Genomic DNA, 26,127 nt, shown 5'->3' with positions numbered 1-26,127 from the left:
CATCTCCGTTCTACTCCTTATTGTTATGTGCCTGCGCCCATCCCAGCAGAATGTATCAGCGTGGCAATGTATCGTCCTGCCTGCTCGCTCCTGTAATGGAGGGGGGGTTGTGTCCCAGGGATGGGAGCGACTGATGGGAAGCTGGAGCTTCAGACGATGTGGTGACCCACAGTAAAGCTGACATGTGGGCCTGTAATATGCAGCAACCGCAGATATGTGACACCATGTCATTTGCTGCACTGTAATTTTTCCAGACGGCGGATTCAGACACAGAGTTGGGGGGAGGGGGCGATGTGGGTTTGAGAGGATGGGGAGATGGGGGCAGATGGAATTGGGTGCCAGGGGAAGAGGATGGGGAGTAGGGGGGATTGAGGGAGATGGGTGCAGGGAGAAGGGGTGGGGGTAGAGGGATTGGGAACAGGGGGAGAGGAGAGGGGATGGACACAAAATACTGGAGTCACTCAGCGGGACAGGAGGCGTCTCTGGAGAGAAGGAATGGGTGACGTTTCGGGTCGAGACCTGTTTGAAGAAACAGTCACCCATTTCTTCTCTCCAGAGATGCTGCCTGCCCCGCTGAGTTACTCCAGTATTTTGTGTCTATATTCGGTGTAAACCAGCACCTGCAGTTCCTTCCTACACTTGGGTTAGAGGGGATTGGGTACAAGGGAGGGGGTGGGGGATGGTTGGGGGGGGGGGGGGAGTTTATGGGAAGCCCCTTGTGACTGGCTGCATCTCCAGCCCAGAATAAGAATTCAACTCAGACATATAACCGTTTAAGAAAGAACTGCAGATGCTGGAGAAATCGAAGGTCGACAAAAATGCTGGAGAAACTCAGCGGGTGAGGCAGGATCTATGAAGCGACGTTTCGGGTCGAGACACTTCTTCAGACTGGGGGGGGCGGGAAGGAGAAAGGAAGAGGCAGAGACAGTGGGCTGTGGGGGAGCTAGGAAGGGGAAGGGAAGGAGGGAGAAAGCAAGGACTACCTGAAATTACATAGAAACATAGAAAATAGGTGCAGGAAGAGGCCATTCGGCCCTTCAATGTGATCATGGCTGATCGTCCCCAATCAATAACCCTTGCCTGCCTTCTCCCCATATCCCCTGACTCCGCTATCTTTAAGAGCCCTATCCAGACCAGGATAGCAAGGAAGGGTAGAGCTGCTGCCTCACAGCACCGGAGACCCCGGTTTGATCCTGACCACGGATGCTGCCTGTACGGAGTTTGTACGTTCTCCCTGTGACCGTGTGGGTTTTCACCGGGTGCTCAGGTTTCCTTGTTTGTGGGTTAATTGGCTTTGGTAAAGTTGTAAAATTGACCCAGTGTGTGTAGGACAGAGCTAGTGTACGGGGGGGGGTGGGGGGGGATCGCTAGTCGGTGCGGACTCGGAGAGCCGAAGGGCCTGTTTCCGCGCTGTATCTCTAAAGCCTAAAGATGTACCCGTGTAAACCCTCACTCCTGCAACAGGATAGAAGAATACATCAATTTATTCTGATGGAACAAAAATATACAGCCTCTCGTTATGTACAGAAACTCGGTTATACCAAAAATAAATAACTTTCAACAAGTTAAATAAGACTCTGCATGGGTTATTGATAAAGTCGCTGCCTGCACCTTCCCAGCTGCAGCGCTTCCTTGCCCCAGTAGAGGGGGCCGTGGATTCACAGGGACGCGCGTTGTGGTTGCAACTCTCCATCGCTCTCACACACCTGGAAGAGAAGAGTCTCCGATCAGTAGCGGGTTCAACCTGGCCCGGCCCAGCCCAGCCCAGCCCGGCCCAGCCCGGCACAGCCCAGCCCGGCCCAGCCCGGCCCAGCCCGGCACAGCCCAGCCCGGCCCGGCCCAGCCCAGCCCAGCCCAGCCCAGCCCACACACACACGGGGTACAACCTGGCCCTGCCCGGCCCGGCCCAGCCCAGCCCAGCCCGGCCCAGCCCAGCCCGGCCCAGCCCAGCCCAGCCCAGCCCACACACACACACACACGGGGTACAACCTGGCCCTGCCCGGCCCGGCCCAGCCCAGCCCGGCCCAGCCCGGCCCGGCCCAGCCCGGCCCAGCCCAGCCCACACACACACACACACGGGGTACAACCTGGCCCAGCCCGGCCCGGCCCAGCCCAGCCCAGCCCGGCCCAGCCCGGCCCAGCCCAGCCCGGCCCAGCCCAGCCCGGCCCAGCCCACACACACACACACACACACGGGGTACAACCTGGCCCAGCGCGGCCCAGCCCAGCCCAGCCCAGCCCACACACACACGGCAGCACCGGGAAGCAGCTACTGCCTCACAGCTAGAGACCTGGCTTCTATCCTGATCATGGGCTGTGTATATAAAGGCCAATAAAGGCTATCTAATCTAATCTAATCTAATCTATGTGTGTGCGTGCGTGTGTGCGTGGTGCACTGAGTTTTATGTTCTCCCTGGGACTGTGTGGGTTTTCTGGTTTCCACCCACATTGCAGCTCCCTGTTTCTACACTCTGACGGCCTGTGTATGTCCGGGGGGGGGGGAACGCCTGCCTGTTCACTCACCGGCGCGGTGAGGGATCGCTGTCCGCAGGGTCCCAGTGCTCTCTCTCTCTCCCTCGCTCGCTCGCTCGGACATTGGTTCAGAAGTACGCCGGCCTCGACATCTGCCCATCGTCAGCCTGAGGGTGGGGAGGAGAAGGGGTTCGTCAGCTCCCTGGATGCAGCATCAGCCCAGCTTCCCCCCCATCCCAGCTCCCACCCCCAGCTCCCCCCCCCACCCCCAGCTCCCTCTTCCCACCAACCCCCTCCCCATCTCCAAACCCCCCTCCCACCAATCCAACCCCACCCCCAGCTCCCCCCACCCGCCAACACCCTTCATCCTCCCAACCCACCCACCAACCCCCGCACCCACCAACCAAGGGTGGTCGGGGGAGCTCTTGTATGGGGGTGGGGGGGGGAGGGAGCTATTGTGTGGGGGTGGGTGGGGGGGCGGGGTGGGACAGACTCACCCAGTCAACATTCACAGAGGAGGGGGGGCTGTCGCTCCGGACCGCCTCCCGCTTCTTCCCGTCTGGCATCTCCATGGAACGCTCGGAATCCTGGCGATTCCGATCCCGGTCCCACTCCGGCCTGGAATCCCGACGTTCCCGGTCCATCTCCCGCTCCTGGACGCTCAGCGCCATCATCTCCCCCCTCAGCAGATTCAGAGCAAACTCCTGCCGGCAGGGAGACAGATTCGCCGGGATCAGACCCACACACGCACGTACACACTGTCCCTGACCCACATTGCCCCAGGGGATAGTCTGTTTAGTTTAGAGATACAGCGCGGAAACAGGCCCTTCGGCCCACCGGGTCCCCACCGACCAGCGATTCTTGGTTTCTTGGTTTCTTGGTCCTCCAAAATATTCCAAATGGAATTTAAACTGGAGGTGGTGAAGGGAGGGCTTAAGCCAGAAAGGGTTATTGGGAAGAAAGAGCTACTTTAAATGTAGTTGCATCTGGTTGGGTAACTATAGTTGGGTGGAGAATATTCCAAGCTTTAATTGTGCGGGGGAAGAACGAATTGCTGTACACATCTGTCTTTGTAGCTGGGATCACAAATTGGATCGAATGCCCTCGTCTGCTCCTAATTGGTTTGGGTTTGGTGTAGGCCTTGTAGTCTATGTCGAGCTGACCGTTTAACATTTTGTAAAAACGGGTCAAACGGTGAGCTTCACGTGTGTGTGTGTCTTGGAGAGGGTTCCTTCCACCCCAGAGAATTCAGAAGTTTGGTGACACTCGCTTCTCTCTCATAGGTGTTAGTAACAAATCGAGCTGCCTGTCTTTGGACACGTTCGATGGAAGAAATGTTTTGTATTTGTGTATGGGTCCCATGCTGCAACTGCGGAGTCCAAATGAGGTCTAACCAGGGTGAAGTATAGCTTCTCCTTGACAGAAGATGAAAAATGATGAAAGTTGTGCCTCAGAAAGTTTAGGACCCCTGTTGCTTTCACCGTTGCCTGATGAGTCTGACCATTCCAACGCACACTAACACTATCCCGCACCCACTAGGGACAATTTTAACATTTATACCAAGCCAATTAATCAATTAATAGTGTGGAAGGAAACCGAAGATCTCGGAGGTCACGGGGAGAACGTGCAAACTCCATACAGACAGCACCCGTAGTCGGGATCGAACCCGGGTCTCTAGCGCTGTGAGGCAGCAACTCTACCGAATGTCCGATCATCGGTTCGTGAGTTGGACGGGGCGCCGGACTTTGCGCGCGGACCCCCGGGCCAAAACTCCTCAGCTGGCCCGCCGGGCTGGGCTATGTGTGTGCAGTCCAGCACCCGGGGCCAACTCATCATTCACCCAGCCACGGCCCAGTCGGTCAACGAATTGCCGTGGGGAATTTGTCCCGCATTTTGACCTTTTGTCCCTTATTTGAGAGTGGGCGAGGGGTGGGTGGGGGGTGAATCGTTCCCGGGTAAGGGTCACTCACCTCGTCCTGGGCTAGCTGAAGGTGTCGGCCAGCTGTCCTTGCCTTTCGCAGTTGAGCTTTCTGGCGCGGGGAAGGAGAAGGAGAGAGGAATCAGCGCAGGCGTAGAAACAAAGAGCTGTTTCTATGTCTGAATAGACAAACAGTTAACACACAAAAGGACACAGAGTGCTTCTAAACCTCCTGGTGATCACTTCAACTCCCCCTCCCATTCCCACACTGACCTTTCTGTCCTGGGCCTCCTCTAATGTCAGAGTGAGGCCCAGCGCAAATTGGAGGAACAGCACCTCATGTTTTGCTTGGGCAGCTTCTTCCTATAGACAATAGACAATAGGTGCAGGGGTAGAGGCCATTCGGCCCTTCGAGCCAGCACCGCCATTCAATGTGATCATCCCCAATCAGTACCCCGTTCCTACCTTCTCCCCATATCCCCTGACTCCGCTATCTTTAAGAGCCCTATCAAGCTCTCTCTTGAAAGCATCCAGAGAACCGGCCTCCACCGCCCTCTGAGGCAGAGAATTCCACAGACTCACAACTCTCTGTGAGAAAAAGTGTTTCCTCTTCTTGCCTAAGGCATGCACAGCCTAAAGTTGTAGGACAAATTGTTCTATTTGATCTTATTTGATTGTGCACGCCGGGTTGATTGCATTAGTCTTTGTTTCGGACGACAGATGGCACAATGGGCTAAGTGTTCGGCTGGCGACCGGAAGGTAGCCGGTTCGAATCCCGCTTGGAGTGCATACTGTCGTTGTGTCCTTGGGCAAGGCACTTCACCCACCTTTGCCTGTGTGTGAATGTGTGTGAATGTGTGTGAGTGATTGGTGGTGGTCGGAGGGGCCGTAGGCGCAGATTGGCAGCCACGCTTCCGTCAGTCTGCCCCAGGGCAGCTGTGGCTACAGAAGTAGCTTACCACCACCGAGTGTGACTGAGGAGTGAATGAATAATGCGATGTAAAGCGCCTTGAGTATTAGAAAGGCGCTATATAAATCCCATCCATTATTATTATTATTATTAGTCAAAACAGGGCGGATCACATGAAGGTTGCAATCTCCCACCCCCGCTTGGGCAGCTTACATCCCAGCGGTATGAACATTGACTTCTCTAACTTCAAGTTACCCTTGCTTCCCCCCCTCTCCCTCTCTCTCTCTCTCCATCCCCTCCCCCCACCCTGGTCTTCGTGCTAGTTTCACTGTCGGTCTGTTGAGTTTCACCATTTGTATAACTCGTTATCACCCACCCCACAGCCAGCAGTGGAGCGCTAGGAGAGGGAGGGGAGATGGGGGAAGAGGGGGGGGAGAGGGGAAGAGAGGGGGGAAGATGAGAGGGGAGAGGAGAAGGGGGGGAGAAGAGAGGGGGGGAGGAGAGGAGAGGGGGGGGAGATGAGAGGGGGAGAGGAGAAGGGGGAGAGAGAGGGGGGGGGAGGAGAGGGGAGGGTAGAGAGTGGGGGGAGATGAGAGGGGGGGAGATGAGAGGGGGGGAGAGGAGGGGGGGAGAGAGGGGGGGAAAGAGAGGGGGTGAAGAGGGGAGGGGAAGAGAGGAGAGGGGGGGAGAGGGGGGGAGTGAAGAGGGAGGGGTGAAGAGGGAGGGGTGAAGGAGGGGGGGGGAGAGAGGCAGGTCACCCACCCGCAGTTCGACTGCTTGCATGGCCTTGAGCGTGTGATCGCTGCACCAGGGGTTGGCGGTGAGGCCGTTTTCTGGGCCCCTTCCCTTGTCGGCTGCCGGGTCCCACCTGTCATCTGTGGGGGTGAGAGGGTGACAGATAACACGGGTTACACAGAGGTACAGCCCCCCCCCCCCCACATTTTCATCCGGGCCAGTGGCACGAACATCGATACGAACAGGAAGGAACTGCAGACGCTGGTTTAAAATCGAAGGCTGACGCAAAGCGCTGGAGGAACTCAGTGGGACAGCTCACGCTAGAATTCAGAAGTTTGAGGGGGGATCTTATAGAAACGTACAAAATTCTTAAGGGGTTGGACAGGCTAGATGCAGGAAGATTGTTCCCGATGTTGGGGAAGTCCAGAACAAGGGGCCACACAGTTTAAGGATAAGGGGGAAATCTTTTAGGACCGAGATGTGGAAAAAAATTTTTTGTCACACACAGAGAGCGGTGAATCTGTGGAATTCTCTTCCACAGAAGGTAGTTGAGGCCACACAGTTCATTGGCTATATTTAAGAGGGAGTTAGATGTGGCCCTTGTGGCTAAAGGGATCAGGGGGTATGGAGAGAAGGCAGGGATGGGATACTGAGTTGGATGATCAGCCATGATCATATTGAATGGCGAATAGTGCAGGCTCGAAGGGCCGAATGGCCTCTACTCCTGCACCTATTGTCTATGTTTCTATGTCTATGACACGCAGCGTCTCGACTCGAAACGTCGCCCGTTCCGTCTCTCCAGAGACACTGCCTGTCCCGCTGAGTTACTCCAGCGTTTTGTGTCTACCTTACACAGAGACGGTCAGGGAGGGGGGGGAGGAGTGTGGGGGACAACAAGAGATGGGCGAAGGGGTGGGGGTGATGTGGACTGGGGAGGGGACAGAGTGAAAGGTGGGGGGGAAGGAGGAAATGTGCCTGGAGGGGGCAGGAATGGGGGGTACAGGCAGGATTGGGCTGGAAAGGGGTGGGGGTGGGCATAGAGGGGTGGCATTGGGTCACAAAGTTCAGGGAAGAAAGGGGGGGGGGAGGGAATTGGGGGAGGGAGGAGGAAGGGGTAGAATTAGGGGAGGGGTGTTGATAGACAATAGACAATAGGTGCAGGAGTAGAGGCCATTCGGCCCTTCGAGCCAGCACCGCCATTCAATATGATCATGGCTGATCATCCCCAATCAGTACCCCGTTCCTGCCTTCTCCCCATATCCCCTGACTCCGCTATCTTTAAGAGCCCTATCTAGCTCTCTCTTGAAAGCATCCAGAGAACCGGCCTCCACCGCCCTCTGATGGGCTGGGAGGGGCAGAAAGGGGGAGGGAGATGGGAGGGAAGGGAGGGTTGAGGAGGGGAAGGGAGGGGTGAGGAGGGGAAGGGAGAAATCAGGTGGGAAGAGGGGAATGGTCTGGGAGGGGCCAAGGAGTTGGGTGGGCACCCCCTCCCCCCCAGGTTACTTCCCCCCTCCCGTACCTTGTGCCCGCTGGTGATCCGGGTCTGCCGACTGTGCCCGTCTGTGGGGGCCGTCCCTCCTGGCCGCACCGTCCCGTCTCCGGGGGTCCAGGGGCCCCTCCCGCCGGGGGCTGCTCGCGGCCACCCCTCCGCCCCCCAGCACCTGGAGGAGGGAGGTGGGAGCGTCAGAGGAAGGGCCATCGCAAGTTGGCTTCACCTTGCGCTAAACCCACGTGGACCGCTCCATTGTTACAAGTTACAGGAGTAGAATTAGGCCATTCGGCCCATCGAGTCCACCCCCCCCCACTCAATCCCATTCTCCTGCCTTCTCCCCATAACCCCCGACACCCGCACTAATCAAGAATCTATCTCTCTCTGCCTTAAAAATGTCCACTGACTTGTGGCCTCCACAGCCGTCTGTGGCAAACGAATCCCACAGATTCACCACCCTCTGACCAAAGAAATTCCTCCTCATCTCCTCCCTAAAGGGACATCATTTAATTCTGGGGCTGTGTCCTCTGGTCCTAGACTCTCCCACCAGTGGAAACAACCTCTCCACATCCACTCTATCCAGACCTTTCATTATTCTGTACGTTTCAATGAGGTGCCCCCTCATCCTTCTAAACGCACCAAAGACCACCCACCCATTTCTTGGCATCTCTCCAACCACAAGATATAGCCCTTTCCCAGCCTCCACTCACCCCCACCCTCCCCCCCCTCTCCCCTCCTTATAGAAACATAGAAAATAGGTGCAGGAGGAGGCTATTCGGCCCTTCGAGCCAGCACCGCCATTCATTGTGATCATGGCTGATCGTCCCCTATCAGTAACCATTTCCTGCCTTCTCCCCATATCCCTTGACTCCACCAGCCCCTAGAGCTCTATCTAACTCTCTCTTAAACCCATCCAGTGACTTGGCCTCCACTGCCCTCTGTGGCAGGGAATTCCACAAATTCACAACTCACTAGGAGAAAAAGTTTTTCCTCACCTCAGTCTTAAATGGCCGACCCCTTTATTCCAAGACTGTGTGTGTGGCCCCTGGTTCTGGACTCGCCCAACATTGGGAACATTTTTCCTGCATCTAGCTTGTCCAGTCCTTTTATAATTTTATATGTTTCTATAAGATCTCCCCCCCTCCCACTCATCCTTCTAAACGCCAGTGAATACAATCCTCAGTTCACCTTGTGCCTGCTCACCGCCGCTGTCTTCTCTGCCCGGGGTCTGTCCACCGCGCCGTTCGGCCCATCGTTGCTCCTGCTAGCGGGCCCCCTCGCGGGCTGCCGTCGGCCCTCTGCTGCCTGCGGCGAGTGGCGATGAGCTGGTGAGCTGGGGGGGGGCTTCGGGGACCAGGACAAAGCCCCCCCCTCGCTCCGCTTGACCGCCACATAGTCGATGATGGCCTCCGCCTCCTTGCTGCCCAGCTCGTATTGGATGGCGTTCGGTGGCCCGGCCGACGTGGCCAATTGGGCCGGGGGGTGGTCGAAGGCCAATGGCCGCTGGCCGTCGCTCTCCTTGTCCAATGGGAAGTGGACCCGCTTCGGACGGCTGGCCAATGGGAGCCTGGCTTGCTCGGCCCTTGTGTCCAATGGCGGTTGGGTTGTCTGGTTGGCCGATGGGTTTTGGCCGGAGGCTGGAGGGGGGGACAGCCGGAAGTGGACCTGCTTGACCCGGGCCTTGCCGCGCGTGGGGGGGCCACCACCGTCCACTGCCGCGGCCCCCGGACGGAGAGGATGTCCGCGTCCGCCTGCTGCAGGGACCCAAGCTGCCGCGGGGTTGCCGGGCAACGGGCGGCCATCTTGGTTCCAGCCAACCGCCTGCGGCCAATGGACACGCTTCTGGTCAGCAGCCAATGGCTGACGGACCTGCTTCCCACTAGCCAATGGGCGATGGACTTGTCCCTCAACAGCCAATGGGTGATGGACCTTTCTCTGATCAGCCATTGGGTAACGGACTTGTCTCTCAACAGCCAATGGGTGATGGATGTTTCTCTGATCAGCCATTGGGTAACGCACTTGTCTCTCAACGGCCAATGGGTGATTGCCGTGCTTCCCATTGGCCAATGGCTGACGGTCCTGCTTCTCATTAGCCAATGGGTGATGGACGTTTCTCTGATCAGCCATTGGGCGATGGACTTGTCTCTCAACAGCCAATGGGTGTTGGCCGTGCTTCCCATTGACCAATGGGTGACGGACCTGCTTCTCATTGGCGGCCAATCGGTGATGGGGATGCTTCTGCTCATCCAATGAGCGTTGGGCGTTCTTCTCTTCCGTAGCCAATGGGCGAGGGCCATTCGCATCCTTCCACCTATCCTGCCGTGGCCCCTCAGGAGGGTTGAGAGGGGAGTGATGGAGGTTTTCGCTCCGGGGGTCGACGGTGAGGAGGTGCCGGCTGGAGCCGGTGTCCATCTCCGCCGCCGTGCGCTGGTGATTCCGGTCTTTACCGTGCCGGGGCCGTCGTCCCACCTCCGACATCGCCCGCCCCCCGTCCCTGGGTCCCCGTCTCTGCTGCCGGCGGCGCCTCGGCCGAGCCTCCGAGTCCGAGGCGGCGTTCCGATCAGAGCGGCGCTCCCTGGGGCCGTCCCGGGAGCCCCCCTCGCCCCGGTCTCTGTCGGTGACGGCGGGCCGGACTCCGCGCCGCTCGGCGACGCCCCGCGGCCTCCAGACGGGCTCCCCGCGTTGGCGAGGGTGGCGGGGGGCCAGCGCGGAGGTGGGGGTCTGGTACCGAGGTGGTCCCGGGGCTGGGCGCTGGTCGCCATCCGCTCCGCCCGGCTCCTCGCACGGGGAGGGTCGCGCAACAAACGGGTGGCGAGATCGGGGCCGATCACACAGTATGAAGACTGCAGAGAGGGAGAGAAGCGGAGAGAGGGGGAGAGGGAGGGGGTGGGAGGAGATGGGGGAGGAGGGAGAGAAGGCGAGAGAGAGACAGAGAGGCATGGAAGGATGGAGGGAAAAGAAGAACGGCAAGGTGAGTGATTAAGGCAGAAGGGGATATCCTGAGCTGACTGTTAGACTAGAACTGCAGGGAGTTTTCAAGCAGCAGCAATGACAGTGTGTGTGGATAGACAAAAATGCTGGAGAAACTCAGCGGGACAGTCAGCGTCTCTGGAGAGAAGGAATGGGTGACGTTTCTGGGCGAGACCCTTCTTCAGACTGGTTGGGGATCAGGGAATGGAGAGGGTCCAGAGGAGGTCTATCCCAGGAATGAGTGGGTGAATCCATCACACGCGTTGTCGGCACTGGGCCTGTACTCGCTGGAGTTTAAATGATCCTATAGAATGGTGGTGCTGGCTCGAAGGGCCGAATGGCCTACTCCTATTTTCTACGGCTTAGGTCCTCTGGTAAATAATGTCATCGTGAGATAGAAACATAGAAAATAGGTGCAGGAGGAGGCCATTCGGCCCTTCGAGCCAGCACCGCCATTCATTGTGATCATGGCTGATCGTCCCCTATCAATAACCCGTGCCTGCCTTCTCCCCATATCCCTTGACTCCACTAGCCCCTAGAGCTCTATCTAACTCTCTCTTAAATCCATCCAGTGACTTGGCCTCCACTGCCCTCTGTGGCAGGGAATTCCACAAATTCACAACTGAAAAAGGTTTTTTCTCACCTCAGTCTTAAATGGCCTCCCCCCTATATTCTAAAACTGTGTGTGGCCCCTGGTTCTGGACTCGCCCAGCATTGGGAACATTTTTCCTGCATCGAGCTTGACCAGTCCTTTTATAATTGTATAGGGTGATTTCACGAAAGGTCACTGGAGCGTAGATCCTCAACCACGTGACCGAAAATTTTAACTCAGATGCAAGCTAAGGAATGGTATAATTGTCAGCTGTTCATTTGACAAAATCAGGACATTTTATTATTAGCCAAAAAATGTCCTGATTTTGTCAAATGAACAGCTGACAATTATCCCATTCCTTAGCTTGCATCTGAGTAAAATTTATTTCAAGACGCATTTATGATTCACGGATATTTTAATGGTGAATGGAGCTTCAGAAGCGTGTTCATTTTGCATGTTAAAACCCACCCGAGAACCATGGGCGATTTTGCAATTTTACTGAAGGATTTCTAACTTTTAATACTTTTCATCTAACAAATGAATAAAGATAACAAAGCCAATAATGCCTTAATTTTGATGAAATGCAGCGAGCAAACGCGGTAATTCCCGATATTTTGGATCTTTAAATCTCCACGAAAAATGTCCGCTATCAACTTCCGCTTATTTTGCCCCTTCAGCTCCCTCTTGTATTTACCTTAGTTTCTATCTTTTTTTTTTACTGTAAATTTAGGTAGCTGTGCCTCACGGTCACCCCGACTGGCTCAGTAAATTGCAGCTCAAAAACGGGCCGTTTTCGATGTTTTTAACGGGTGTGAAAGTGCGTGTTTTCCCATTCACTAACATGTACCGGAAGTGACGCTTGTCCCCCAGTTAAAATTTTCGGTCACATGGTGGGGAACTACGCTCCAGTGACCTTTCGTGAAATCACCCTATATGTGATTGTGTGTGTGACAGGGCAACATCGTTGGGCAGTGGGAGGGAACGGGAACTTTGCTCCGGGGAGTTGCGTTTACCTTCGTCTCTCCGTCCTGCCGGCTCCTCATTCTCCCCGGCCCACAGCACTGTCTCCCCCGAAGGTCCAGACGCCATCTCCATCTCCTTGCTGCGGAGAGAGAGGGTGCAGAGTTGGAGCCAGGCGAGAGGTCAACAGCATCACTTGTATCACCATCAAACCAGCAGCACAGCTGGAGGCAGCAGCCCAGACCAGCACACGCAAACTGGGTGTCATGGTACACCAGTCATTAAAGGTAGGCATGCAGGTGCAGCAGGCAGTGAAGAAGGCGAATGGCATGTTAGCATTCATAGCAAAAGGATCTGAGTGTAGGAGCAGGGAGGTTCTACTGCAGTTGTACAGGGTCTTGGTGAGACCACACCTGGAGTATTGCGTACAGTTTTGGTCTCCTAATCTGAGGAAGGACATTCTTGCCATAGAGGGAGTGCAGAGAAGGTTCACCAGACTGATTCCTGGGATGTCAGGACTTTCATATGAAGAAAGACTGGATAGACTCGGCTTGTACTCGCTAGAATTTAGAAGATTGAGGGGGGATCTTATAGAAACGTACAAAATTCTTAAGGGGTTGGACAGGCTAGATGCAGGAAGATTGTTCCCGATGTTGGGGAAGTCCAGAACTAGGGGCCACACAGTTTAAGGATAAGGGGGAAATCTTTTAGGACCGAGATGAGGAAAACATTTTTCACACAGAGAGTGGTGAATCTCTGGAATTCTCTGCCACAGAAGGTAGTTGAGGCCACAGTTCATTGGCTATATTTAAGAGGGTGTTAGATGTGGCCCTTGTGGCTAAAGGGATCAGGGGGTATGGAGAGAAGGCAGGTACAGGATACTGAGTTGGATGATCAGCCATGATCATATTGAATGGCGGTGCAGGCTCGAAGGGCCGAATGGCCCACTCCTGCACCTATTTTCTACGTTTCTATGTTTATATGAAACGTCGCCAATTCCTTCTCTCCAGAGATGCTGCCTGTCCCGCTGAGTTACTCCAGCATTTTTGTCCCCCTTCCATTGAAGGTAGACACAAAATGCTGGGGTTACTCAGCGGGTGAGGCAGCATCTCTGGAGAGAAGGACTGGGCGACGTTATTCATGAGCGTTTGACAGCACTGGGCCTGTGCTCGCTGGAGTTTAGAAGAATGAGGGGTGGGACCTCATTGAAACGTATAGAATCGTGAAAGGCCTGGATGTGGAGAGGATGTTTCCACTAGTGGGAGAGTCTGGGACCAGAGGTCACAGCCTCAGAATTAAAGGAAGTTCTTTTAGGAAGGAGATGAGGAGGAAGTTCTTTAGTCAGAGGGTGGTGGATCTGTGGAATTCTTTGCCACAGACGGCTGTGGAGGCCACAAGTCAGTGGATATTTTTAAGGAGGACATAGATAGATTCTTGACACAAAAGGCTGGAGTAACTCAGCGGGTGAGGCAGCATCTAAGGAGGGAAGGAATCGTCACGACCCGAAACGTCACCCATTCCTTCTCTCCATAGATGCTGCCTCACCCGCTGGTTAACGGACTGTGCACCTCCCCATATATCATACACCAACATATCTAACCTCGCCCATACTTTGATATCTAGGCACCTGTCAAAGCAAAGCCACTTCGGTCTGAATGTTTTTATTTCGATTTTTAGGCCTATTTTAGATATGGTCATTTTAATTTTTTTTAAAGCTATATGTATTTATTCTGTTTTTATTAACCGCACTGATGGGAACTGATTGAGAAACAATGTTTTTGTTTCATCTGTGTATGTAAGTACTCAGTTAAAATGACATTACAGTAAATACTGAATACATACTGAGTTACTCCAGCCTTTTGTGTCCACCATCGATTTTATCCAGCGCCTGCAGTTCCTTCTCACAGGTTCTTGATTAGTACGGGTGTTAGGGGTTACGGGGAGAAGGCAATAGGCGCAGGAGTAGGCCATTCGGCCCTTCGAGCCAGCACCGCGGGAGAATGGGGTTGGGAGGGAGGGAGAGATAGATTTTTTTTTTCCCTCTAGTTTAGGGCGGTTTTGTTTCCTCCTTTTTTCTCTTTTTTTCCCTTTTATCTTTGTGGTTTTTTCTCTACATATGTACGTTTTCTTTTAAACATTTAACTATATTAACATAGAAACATAGACAATAGGTGCAGGAGTAGGCCATTCGGCCCTTCGAGCCTGCACCACCATTCATAGAAACATAGAAAATAGGTGCAGGAGTAGGCCATTCGGCCCTTCGAGCCTGCACCGCCATTCGATATGATCATGGCTGATACATAGATACATAGAAAATAGGTGCAGGAGTAGGCCATTCGGCCCTTCGAGCCTGCACCGCCATTCAATATGATCATGGCTGATCATCCAACTCAGTATCCCGTACCTGCCTTCTCTCCATACCCCCTGATACCATGACACCCAGGTCTCGCTGCATCTCCCCTTTTCCTAATCGGCCACCATTTAGATAATAGTCTGCTTTCCTGTTTTTGCCACCAAAGTGGATAACCTCACATTTATCCACATTATACTGCATCTGCCAAACATTTGCCCACTCACCCAGCCTATCCAAGTCACCTTGCAGTCTCCTAGCATCCTCCTCACAGCTAACACTGCCCCCCAGCTTAGTGTCATCCGCAAACTTGGAGATATTGCCTTCAATTCCCTCATCCAGATCATTAATATAAATTGTAAATAGCTGGGGTCCCAGCACTGAGCCTTGCGGTACCCCACTAGTCACTGCCTGCCATTGTGAAAAGGACCCGTTTACTCCTACTCTTTGCTTCGTTTGCCAGCCAGTTCTCTATACTGAACCCCCAATAGCGTGTGCTTTAAGTTTGTATACTAATCTCTTATTATGTGGGACCTTGTCGAAAGCCTTCTGGAAGTCCAGATACACCACATCCACTGGTTCTCCTCTATCCACTCTACTAGTTACGTCCTCGAAAAATTCTATAAGATTCGTCAGACATGATTTACCTTTCGTAAATCCATGCTGACTTTGTCCAATGATTTCACCACTTTCCAAATGTGCTGCTATCCCATCTTTAATAACTGACCATCCAACTCAGTATCCCATCCCTGCCTTCTCTTCATACCCCCTGATCCCTTTAGCCACAAGGGCCACATCTAACTCCCTCTTAAATATAGCCAATGAACTGTGGCCTCAACTACCTTCTGTGGCAGAGAATTCCACAGATTCACCCCTCTCTGTGTGAAAAATGTTATTCTCATCTCGGTCCTAAAAGATTTCCCCCTTATCCTTAAACTGTGACCCCTTGTTCTGGACTTCCCCAACATCAGGAACAATCTTCCTGCATCTAGCCTGTCCAACCCCTTAAGAATTTTGTAAGTTTCTATAAGATCCCCCTCAATCTTTTAAATTCTAGCGTGTACAAGCCGAGTCTATCCAGTCTATCTTCATATGAAAGTCCTGCCATCCCAGGAATCAGTCTGGTGAACCTTCTCTGTACTCCCTCTATGGCAAGAATGTCTTTCCTCAGATTAGGAGACCAAAACTGTACGCAATACTCCAGGTGTGGCCTCACCAAGACCCTGTACAACTGCAGTAGAACCTCCCTGCTCTTATACTCAAATCCTTTTGCTATGAATGCTAACATACCATTCGCTTTCTTCACTGCCTGCTGCACCTGCATTCCTACTTTCAATGACTGGTGAACCATGACACCCAGGTCTCGTTGCATCTCCCTTTTTCCTAATCTCGGTGAGACTCATCTCGGTCCTAAAGGATTTCCCCTTATCCTTAAACTGTGACCCCTTGTTCTGGACTTCCCCAACATCGGGAACAATCTTCCTGCATCTAACCTGTCCAACCCCTTAAGAATTTTGTAAGTTTCTATAAGATCCCCCCTTAGAGACCGGGAGGTCTATATTCAATGTGTATTTTGATACAGGGCTCATATTTAGGTTATACCTGTTATTAATGTAATCCTGATCCCCATGTATCAATACATTGTTATGTTTATCATTATTCTTTTTGTTTTGTTTTTGTTTTTTGGAAAAAAACTAATAAAAAGATTTAAAAAGAAAGAAAGATCAGCCGCGATTGAATGGCGGAGAAGACTGGATGGGCCGAATGGCCTAATTCTGCTGCTACCGCTGAAGCACCTCACCTGGGTGTGTCGGGATCGCAGCTGTGTGCATCCTCCTGCTCCTGCAGAGTCAGGGCCACCTTCAGGCTCTGCTGGTCCTGCCGGGCCTTCTGCTTGTTGCCAGCCAGGTGCTCCTCGACTGCAGGAGGAAGGACACTGGTCACCAGGTAACACGGGACAGGTACTAGCACAGGTGTAGGTGAGGGCGACGCGGGCAGCCTTGTATTCGGCATCACCTGCCGGGCTGCCTTCCGCTACAGGGGCAACCTGGCCAACCATAAGACCATTCACACAGGTGAGGCGATCGGCCGCAGGTGAGGGGGGGGGGGGGCGCAGGTGAGCAAAGATCCTATAGCGGAGCAAGATAGACCACTCCTTCTAAATGCAATGGGCTGACGTGTAGTACGCAACGTAGCGGAACGTGGGCCTTTTTGTCATCCATTTTAGTAACCGGACCCCACCCGACCCGCAGTGTAATCAACGTTGCGGGGGAACAGTTTGTGTTAATAAATTAAAATTCTGAAAATGTGCAGAAGATTTTTACGAGGATGTTTCCGTAACCGGCTTCCATCTCCGCACTAGTATCTTTACTCCGCTACGGGATCTTTGGTGCGGAGACGGAAGCCGGTTACGGAAATGGGGCCGAAAATGGGTTTTCACGTTCTCCCTGTGACCGCGTGGGTTTTCTCCGGGTGCACCGGTTTCCGCCCAGATTCCAAATACGTGATGGCTTGTAGGTTAATTGGCTTCAGTAAAATTGTAAATTGTCCCTAGTGGGTCGGGCAGTGTTAGTGTACGGGGTGATCGCTGGTCGGCACGGACTTGGTGGGCCGAAGGGCCTGTTTCCGTGCTGTATCTCGAAACTAAACTAGTGTGTGAACGGGTGACCGCTGGTCGGTGCGGACTCAGTGGGCCGAAGGGCCTGTTTGCGCGCTGTTCCTCTACAGTCTGAAGAAGGATCACGCAAACACACACACACGCACACACACACGCACAAACACACACACACAAACACACACACGCACGCACACACACACGCGCACACACACAAAACACGCGCACACACACGCAAAACACACACACGCACAAACACACACACGCACGCACACACACGCAAACACGCACACAAACACAAAATACACACACACGCACACACACACGCGCACACACACACACGCGCACACACACACGCGCGCACACACAAAACACACGCACGCACACACGCGCGCACACAAACACACGCGCACACACACAAAACACACACACACGCACGCACGCACACACACGCGCACACACACACGCACACAAACACACACGCACACACACACGCACACACACACGCGCACACACACACAAAACACACACACACGCACGCACACACACACGCACACACACAAACACACACACAAAACACACGCACACACACACGCATGCACACACGCACGCACACACACGCGCACACACACACAAACGCACACACACACGCACACACGCACACACCTCCACTCACCTTCCTGTTCCTGTAAGACGTGCGCGACTGTTTGGTCTCCCAGAATCTGGAACTTCTGGCAAACTGCAGGGAGGAAATGGAAGAGAAATCATTTGGTCGAAGGAATAAAGGTGTAGACCCTACTTTCTAAATGGGGAGAGGAGAGGATTCAGAAAACAGAGGCGCAAAAGGACTTGGGAGTGCTGGTGCAGGATTCCTAAAAGATTAATTTGCAGATAGACACAAAATGTTTGGAGTCTGAAACATAGAAACATAGAAACATAGAAAGTAGGTGCGAGAGTAGACCACCAGGTCCGTCGAGCCCGCACCGCCATTCGCTCATGGCTGAACACTAAACAGACACACTTACCCACAAACAGTAGACACAAGACACAGAACACAAGACACTACCCTCCCCTTTATACCGCTATCACCCCTCTCCACCCCAAGAACCTCGTGATCTCCTGGGGGAGGCAAAAAACCGGATAAAAACCCAGGTCCAATTCGGGAAAAAAATCCGGGAAATTCCTCTCCGACCCCAATCCAGGCGATCGACACTTGTCCAGGAGATCACTCAGGTCTTACTATACTAACCATACCTAGGTCCATATCCCTGCCCTCTCCCCGTAGCCCCTTATCCCCTTGGCAGCTAAAAAAACATCTATTTTAGTCTTAATTATATTTAAAGTTTCTGCTTCCACTGCTCCCTGGGGCAGTGAATTCCATAAATTAACCACCCTCTGGGTGAAGAAGTTCTTCCTCATCTCAGTTTTAAAAGAGCCCCCCCTTATTCTGCAACTATGTCCCCTAGTTCTAGTTTCCCCGATCATTGGGAACATCCTCGGTGCATCCACCCGATCAAGGCCCCTCACGATCTTATATGTTTCAATGAGATCGCCTCTCATTCTTCTAAACTCCAAAGAGTAGAGTTCCAGCCTACTTAACCTTTCCTCATATGTCAATCCCCTCATTGCAGGAATTAATCTTGTAAACCTTCGCTGCACTGCCTCCAGGGCTAGTACATCCTTTCTTAAGTATGGACCCCAGAACTGTACACAGTATTCCAAATGTGGTCTCACTAATACTGTGTACAGCTGCAGCAAGACCTCCGTGTTTTTATACTCAATCCCCCTAGCAATAAAGGCCAAAACTCCATTGGCCTTCCTGATTGCTTGCTGCACCTGCATACTAACCTTTAGTGATTCATGTACTAATACCCCTAGATCCCTTTGCGTTGCATTACAACGCAGCTCCTCCTCATTTAGAAAATAACTTGCCCTATCAATTTTTTTCCCAAAGTGAATGACTTCACATTTATTAGTATTAAATTTCATCTGCCAAGTTGTTGCCCACTCACCTAGCTTATCTATATCCTTTTGCAGACTCTTCCTATCCTCCTCATCCCCTACTTTTCCTCCCATTTTTGTATCGTCCGCAAATTTTGATATATTACACTTGGTTCCTTCCTCCAAATCATTTATATAAATTGTGAACAACTGGGGTCCCAGCACCGACCCTTGCGGAACCCCGCTAGTTACCGGTTGCCATCCCGAGTATGAACCATTTATCCCCACTCTCTGCTTCCTATTTGTTAGCCAATCCTCTACCCATGCTAATATATTACCCCCAATCCCATAATTTTTTATTTTTAGCAATAGTCTCTTATGTGGCACCTTGTCAAAAGCCTTTGGAAGTCCAAGTATACCACATCCACCGGTTCCCCTTTATCCACCCGGGTTGTTACTTCCTCAAAGAATTCGAGCAGATTCGTTAAACAGGACTTCCCCTTCACAAAACCATGCTGGTTCTGTCCGATGAAGTCATGTTTATCCAAGTGCCCCGTTAGTGTTTCTTTAATAATTGTCTCTAACATTTTACCCACCACCGATGTTAGACTAACCGGTCTATAGTTACCCGCCTTCTGTTTACTTCCTTTTTTAAATATAGGTGTTACATTGGCCATTTTCCAATCCACTGGGACCGTTCCTGCCTCCAGGGAGTTTTGGAAAATTATCACCAATGCATCCACAATCCCCACCGCTATCTCCCTCAAGACCCTTGGATGTAATCCATCAGGCCCAGGGGATTTATCCTCCTTCAGTCTCATTAATTTCCCTAATACCACCTCCTTGGTGATCTTAATAGTATTTAGCTCCTCCATTCCTACCGCCCCCTGTTTATCCAGCGTTGGAATATTTTTTGTGTCTTCTATGGTGAAGACTGATACAAAATACTCGTTTAATGCCTTTGCCATTTCCATGTTCCCCACCAACAACTCTCCAGTCTCACCCTCCAATGGACCAACGTTCACCTTAGCCACCCTTTTTCTTTTTATATAGCTATAAAAACTCTTACTATTAGTTTTTATGTTGTTCGCTAAATTCCTTTCATAGTCTATTTTCCCCGTCTTAATTAATCTCTTAGTTATTTTTTGCTGACCTTTAAATGCTTCTGAAGAAGGGTCCCGATGTGAAACGTCACTGCCCATTTTCTCTACAGATGCTAAAGACTCACTGAATTACTCCAGCACTTTGTGTCTATCTTTGGTATAAACCAGCATCTGCAGTTCAATTTTACTGCAGGTTGAGTCGGCGGCAAATGCAACGCTCGCATTTATTTCAAGAGGGTTCGAATACAAAAACAGGGATGTATCGGAACCGGTTGCATCGTTGGCTTGGTTCGGCAACTTGAGCGCCCTGGAGAGGAAAAGACTACAAAAAGTAGTAAACACTGCCCAGTCCATCACCGGCTCTGACCTTCCTTCCATCGAGGGGGTTTATCGCAGTCGCTGCCTCAAAAAGGCTGGCAGTATCATCAAAGACCCACACCATCCTGGCCACACACTCATCTCCCTGCTACCTTCAGGTAGAAGGTACAGGAGCCTGAAGACTGCAACGACCAGGTTCAGGAATAGCTACTTCCCCACAGCCATCAGGCTATTAAACCTGGCTCGGACAAAACTCTGATTATTAACAACCCATTTTCTGTTATTTGCACTTTATCAGTTTATTTATTCATGTGTGTATATATTTATATTATGGTATATGGACACACTGATCTGTTTTGTAGTAAATGCCTACTATGTTCTGTTGTGCTGAAGCAAAGCAAGAATTTCATTGTCCTATACAGGGACACATGACAATAAACTCACTTGAACTTGAACTAATGCTAAGGCTCTATAAGGCCGCAGGTCAGGCCGCACTTAGAGTATTGTGAGCAATATTTGGGCACCATAACTAAGGGAGGATGTGCTGGCTCTGGAGAGGGTCCAGAGGAGGTTTACAAGAATGATCTCAGGAAGGAGTGTTTAAGAAGGAACTGCAGATGCTGGAAAATCGAAGGTAGACAAAAGTGCTGGAGAAACTCAGCGGGTGCGGCAGCATCTATGGAGCGAACACTATCCTACCCACACTGGGGACAATTCACACGCACACCAAACCTGTATGTTTTTGGTAGACAAAAGTGCTGGAGAAACTCAGCGGGTGCAGCAGCATCTATGGAGCGAAGGAAATAGGCAACGTTTCGGGCCGAAACCCAAAGGAAATAGGCAACGTTTCGGGTCGAAACCCGAAGGGTTTCGGGCCGAAACGTTGCCTATTTCCTTCGCTCCATAGATGCTGCTGCACCCGCTGAGTTTCTCCAGCACCTTTGTCTACCAGGAATGAGTGGGCGTATGATGAGCGTATGAACTTATGATGGGCGTATTTGACGGCACTGGGCCTGTACTCGCTGGAGTTTAAAAGAATGAGGGGGGACCTTATTGAAATGTACCAAATAGTGAAAGGCCTGGATAGAGTGGATATGGAGAGGATGTTTCCACTAGTGGGAGAGTCTAGGACCAGAGGGCACAGCCTCAGAATTAAAGGACGTTCCTTTAGGAAGGAGATGAGAAGGACATTCTTTAGTTAGTGGGTGGTGAATCTGTGGAATTCTTTGCCACAGAAGGCTGTGGAGGCCACAAGTCAGTGGATATTTTTAAAGCAGAGATAGATAGATTCTTGATTAGCACGGGTGTCAAGGGTTATGGGGAGAAGGGGGTCAGGGGGGGGGGGGGAGAGATAGATCAACCATGATTCAATGGCGGAGTAGACTTGATGGGCCGAATGGCCTAATACTTATGACCTTATGAGTTGGGAGTAAATGCAATACTGACATTCATTTCGAGATGACTAGAATATAAAAGCAAGGATGTAAAGCCGAGTTACTGTTCTAAATGAAGATAGACACAAAAAGCTGGAGTAACAGCGGGACAGGCAGCATCTCTGGAGAGAAGGAATGGGTGACGTTTCAGGTCGAGGCCCTCCCTCAGAGTCCCTGGTCTCGACCCGAAACGTCACCCATTCCTTCTCTCCATTGATTGTTAAGGGCTTGGACACACTAGAGGCAGGTAACATGTTCCCGATGTTGGGGGAGTCCAGAACCAGGGGCCACACATAGTTTAAGAATAAGGAGTAAGCCATTTAGAACGGAGACGAGACAACACTTTTTCTCACAGAGAGTTGTGAGTCTGTGGAATTCTCTGCCTCAGAGGACGGTGGAGGCCGGTTCTCTGGATGCTTTCAAGAGAGAGCTAGATAGGGCTCTTAAAAATAGCAGAGTCAGGGGATATGGGGAGAAGGAGGGAACGGGGTACTGATTGGGGATGATCAGCAATGATCACATTGAATGGCGGTGCTGGCTGGAAGGGCCAAATGGCCTCTACTCCTGCACCGATTGTCTATTGTCCAGGGATGCTGCCTGTCCCGCCGAGCTATTTGTGTCTATCTTCGGTTTAAACCAGCATCGGCAGTTCCTTCCTCCACATTACCGATCTACATTCTCACCTTCCTTCACTCGATTCTTCCCGGCCTGCGTTTCCGTCTGCGTCAGCTGCCAGCCATCTTTCCTGGGCGGCCTCCACCAAATCGGCATGTCTTCTTGTCCTGACTGCTGCAGGGCGGCTGTAACCCAGTGTCCCTCAGAACCATGTAGTCAGGACACCCCTTGTGACAGGATCACTCCCCCCTCCCCGACGGCTCTCCGAAACCACCAGGTAACTCTGTCCCTTCAACCAGTGACCGATCACTCTCTGCCACGTCCAAACCAAGCTCATGAAAGACTTCCAAAATGGGGTGTGAAGAAGGGTCTCGACCCGAAACGTCACCTGTTCCTTTACTCCAGGGATGCTGCCTGAACCGCTGAGTTAAAGGCTGGTCACTCTCCAGTTACGAGTTAGTGGACAACCCCCTGACCAACAGCTAGTTTTCAATCCGTTACTGCAGCTTGCTTAGTCAACTATTTACCGGGGTAATCGGTTAGTTGCACGTATGACCCCTAGTTGCCCTACATTGACAACAAACTCCCATCGATTACGGAGCAGTTTGTTCAGTTAACAACTAACCTTTAATAACTAGTTACTCTAGTTTAACTAGCTACTGAAGTTTAAAATTAGTTCCCACCACCAAACAATTAGCCCCAATAATCTAGTTATCGGGCAAATACCCCAGCTATAAATGACTAAGTGATGTTACTGATTAGTTATTTTACTTTGATCAGAGGGCGGTGCAGCGGGTAGAGCTGCTGCCTCACAGCGCCGGTGACCCGGGTTCGATCCCGACTATGGTTGCTGTCTGTACGGAGTTTGCACGTTCTCCGAGGTCTTCGCTTTCCTCCCACGCTCCAAAGACGTGCAGGCGTGTAGGTTAATGGACTTGGTATAAATATAAATAGTACCTAGTTTGTGTAGGGTGCCGTTAGTGTGCAGGGATCGCTGGTCGGTGCCGACTCGGTGGACCTGTTTCCGTGCTGAATCTCTAAACTAAACCAAGGTTAATGGTTAATTATTTTGCCTTAAGCAGCTTCCACAGATTAGCGGTTAGTTCCTTAACTTTAGTCAAGTCCCAGACACCAGGAGATGATTCACTTTAATCAATAACATTACACTAATGGTCAGTAATTTCATTTAAGCAATCTCCATGGGTTAATAGTTCATTCTTTTACTTTAATTAGATCCCAGATACCAATAGTTATTTTGTTTACAATCTCCATAGGTTAAGAGCTAGTTATGTTACACTAATCAGTCCCTTACACCAATAGTTAGTTAGTTTACTCTAAGACTGTTCCCAAACACCAGGTTATTTTACATTCACCAGTTTTTAAGCAGCAACAGTTAGTTATTTTACTTCAATCAGTCCCCAGACTTTAACTGGTGAGTTGTTTGTGTTTCCATCGCTAGTTACGCTAGTATTAATGGTTAGTTAGTCAAATACCTTGTGTTGGGCGGCTGGCTTGGTTTAAAGGTGAGTTATGGAGGGTTTAGGGGGCAGGGGCTGAGTGCGCGGCCTAGCTGGGCCTCTCCTGTCCCCGGGGTCCGGCTCGGCCTCTCCCCGCGACCGGGCTCCTGTCCCCGGGGCCGCCGCTCACCTGGAGCCGGGGCCTCACCTGACGCACGGAACGCGTCATGCAGGGGGGTGGATACCTGACGTAATGCGTCACGTCGAGGGGCGGGGATACCTGACGTAATGCGTCGCGCAGAGGGGCGAGGATACCTGACGTAATGCGTCGCGCAGAGGGGCGGGATTACTAGGCTACGGAGTGACGTAAGAGTGGGCGGGGATACCTGACGTAATGCGTCACGTCGAGGGGCGGGATTCACTTGAAGGGGCCGGGGAAGCCTGACGTAATGCGTCACGCAGTGAGGAGGCGGGGTTACCTGACGTAATGCGTCACTCCGAGGGTACCTGACGTAAATGCGTCACGCAGAGGGGCGGGGATACCTGACGTAATGCGCCACTCCGAGGGTACCTGACGCAATGCGTCACGTAGAGAGGCGGGATTCACTTGAGGGGGGGCGGGGAAAACTGACGTAATGCGTCACGTCCAGGGGGGCGGGATTACTTGGCGTACGACGTCACGCAGAGGGGGAGCTGACGCACCGCGCCGTAAGAGGGAGGCGGGACTTGTTGAAGACATTGGCCAATGAGGGTGGAAGGGGACGTGATGGGCGTTGGACGCGGCCAATGAGGGTAGAGGGGGCGGGACCAGTTGGTGCATGACCAATTAAAGATGAGGAAGGGACGTGATTGACGTTGAACGCGACCAATGGGGACGGACGGGGGCGGGACCTCGCACCACAGATGCACCACCACCTGACTAAAAAATTCCTCCCCATCTCCTTCCTGAAGTTGGACACAAAGTGCTGGAGTAACTCAGCGGGACGGGCAGCATCTCTGGAGAGAAGGAACGGGCGATGTTTCGGGTCGAGGCCCTTCTTCAGACGGATTATGAGACCGACATTGGGCGCCGAGGTCTCTCTCTCTCTCTCTCCCTCCGCCCTCTCTCCACACTGTGGGGTGTGGCGGGCATTCTCGCCATAACCCTCGCCGCACGTTCTAATCAAGAATTTGTCTATCTCAGCCTTAAAAATATCCACTGACTTGTGGCCTCCACAGCCGTCTGTGGCAAAGAATCCCACAGATTCACCACCCTCTGACTAAAGAAATTCCACCTCACCTCCTTTCTAAAAGAGCGCCCTTTAATTCTGAGGCTGTGCCCTCTGGTCCTGGACTCTCCCACCAGTGGAAACATCCTCTCCACATCCACTCTAGCCAAGCCTTTCACTATTCTGTAAGTGCCGTCAAACGCTTATCATATGTTAACCCACTCATTCCTGCGATTATTCTTATAAACCTCCTCTGGACCCACTAGTCTGTTGAACTGTTTTTACTGTTATTTTTACAAACCATGTTCTCGGGATATCTAAATCCTAATGTTATTAGTTATTTAAGTTATGACGTCGGTTGGAAGCTGCATACCAAATCTCGTTGCGCTTATGTGCAATGGCAATAAAAGATATTATTATTAACGAGTCAGAACGGTTTAAACCGAAGAAAGATCGGCACAAAATGCTGGAGTAACTCAGCCGGACGGGCAGCATCTCTGGAGAGAAGGAACGCATGACGTTTCGAGTCGAGACCCTTCTTCAGAATAGTACAGATTTTGTATGAAGTCACAAAATGCTTCAGTGTTAAAAATTCAACATTTTATTTAATTTGTAGCATGGTGAATATTGGCTGTGTGTTAAAAAACAAAAACAGGTAATATAGACTGTAGGAGAAAACTGCAGATGCTGGTTTACACCAAAGATAGACACAAAATGGCGGAGTAATGCCCCTGTCCCACTTAGGAAACCTGAACGGAAACCTCTGGAGACTTTGCGCCCCACCCAAGGTTTCCGTGCGGTTCCCGGAGGTTTTTGTCAGTCTCCCTACCTGCTTCCACTACCTGCAACCTCCGGCAACCACCGGGAACTGCACGGAAACCTTGGGTGGGGCGCAAAGTCTCCAGAGGTTTCCGTTCAGGTTTCCTAAGTGGGACAGGGGCATAACCCAGCGGGTCAATATAGAGTTGCTGGCGTAGTCGAGGCTGGTAAATATCTGGACAAACCACAGCATCAAACACACAGATGGAGATAATGCTCTTCA

General features: G+C 51.9%; 1 protein-coding gene across 1 annotated transcript; it reads right to left on the bottom strand.

Annotated features, from left to right (window-relative positions):
* Window positions 1-1,466: 1,466 nt before the first annotated feature.
* Window positions 1,467-23,283, bottom strand: LOC116969428. Its single transcript, XM_033016314.1, has 11 exons — window positions 22,489-23,283; window positions 17,687-17,749; window positions 16,198-16,315; window positions 12,100-12,188; window positions 8,713-10,367; window positions 7,555-7,696; window positions 6,063-6,175; window positions 4,443-4,502; window positions 2,970-3,176; window positions 2,524-2,639; window positions 1,467-1,706 (listed from the first exon to the last, which is right to left on the bottom strand). The coding sequence occupies exons 1-10, from the start codon at window positions 22,574-22,576 to the stop codon at window positions 2,601-2,603; spliced, it is 2,574 nt and encodes an 857-aa protein (XP_032872205.1). The 5' UTR covers window positions 22,577-23,283; the 3' UTR covers window positions 1,467-1,706; window positions 2,524-2,600.
* Window positions 23,284-26,127: the final 2,844 nt, after the last annotated feature.

Source organism: Amblyraja radiata, unplaced genomic scaffold (assembly GCF_010909765.2).
Source record: "Amblyraja radiata isolate CabotCenter1 unplaced genomic scaffold, sAmbRad1.1.pri S43, whole genome shotgun sequence".
Classification (NCBI taxonomy): Eukaryota; Metazoa; Chordata; class Chondrichthyes; order Rajiformes; family Rajidae; genus Amblyraja; species Amblyraja radiata.
This window is presented reverse-complemented; position numbering and strand designations above follow the sequence as displayed.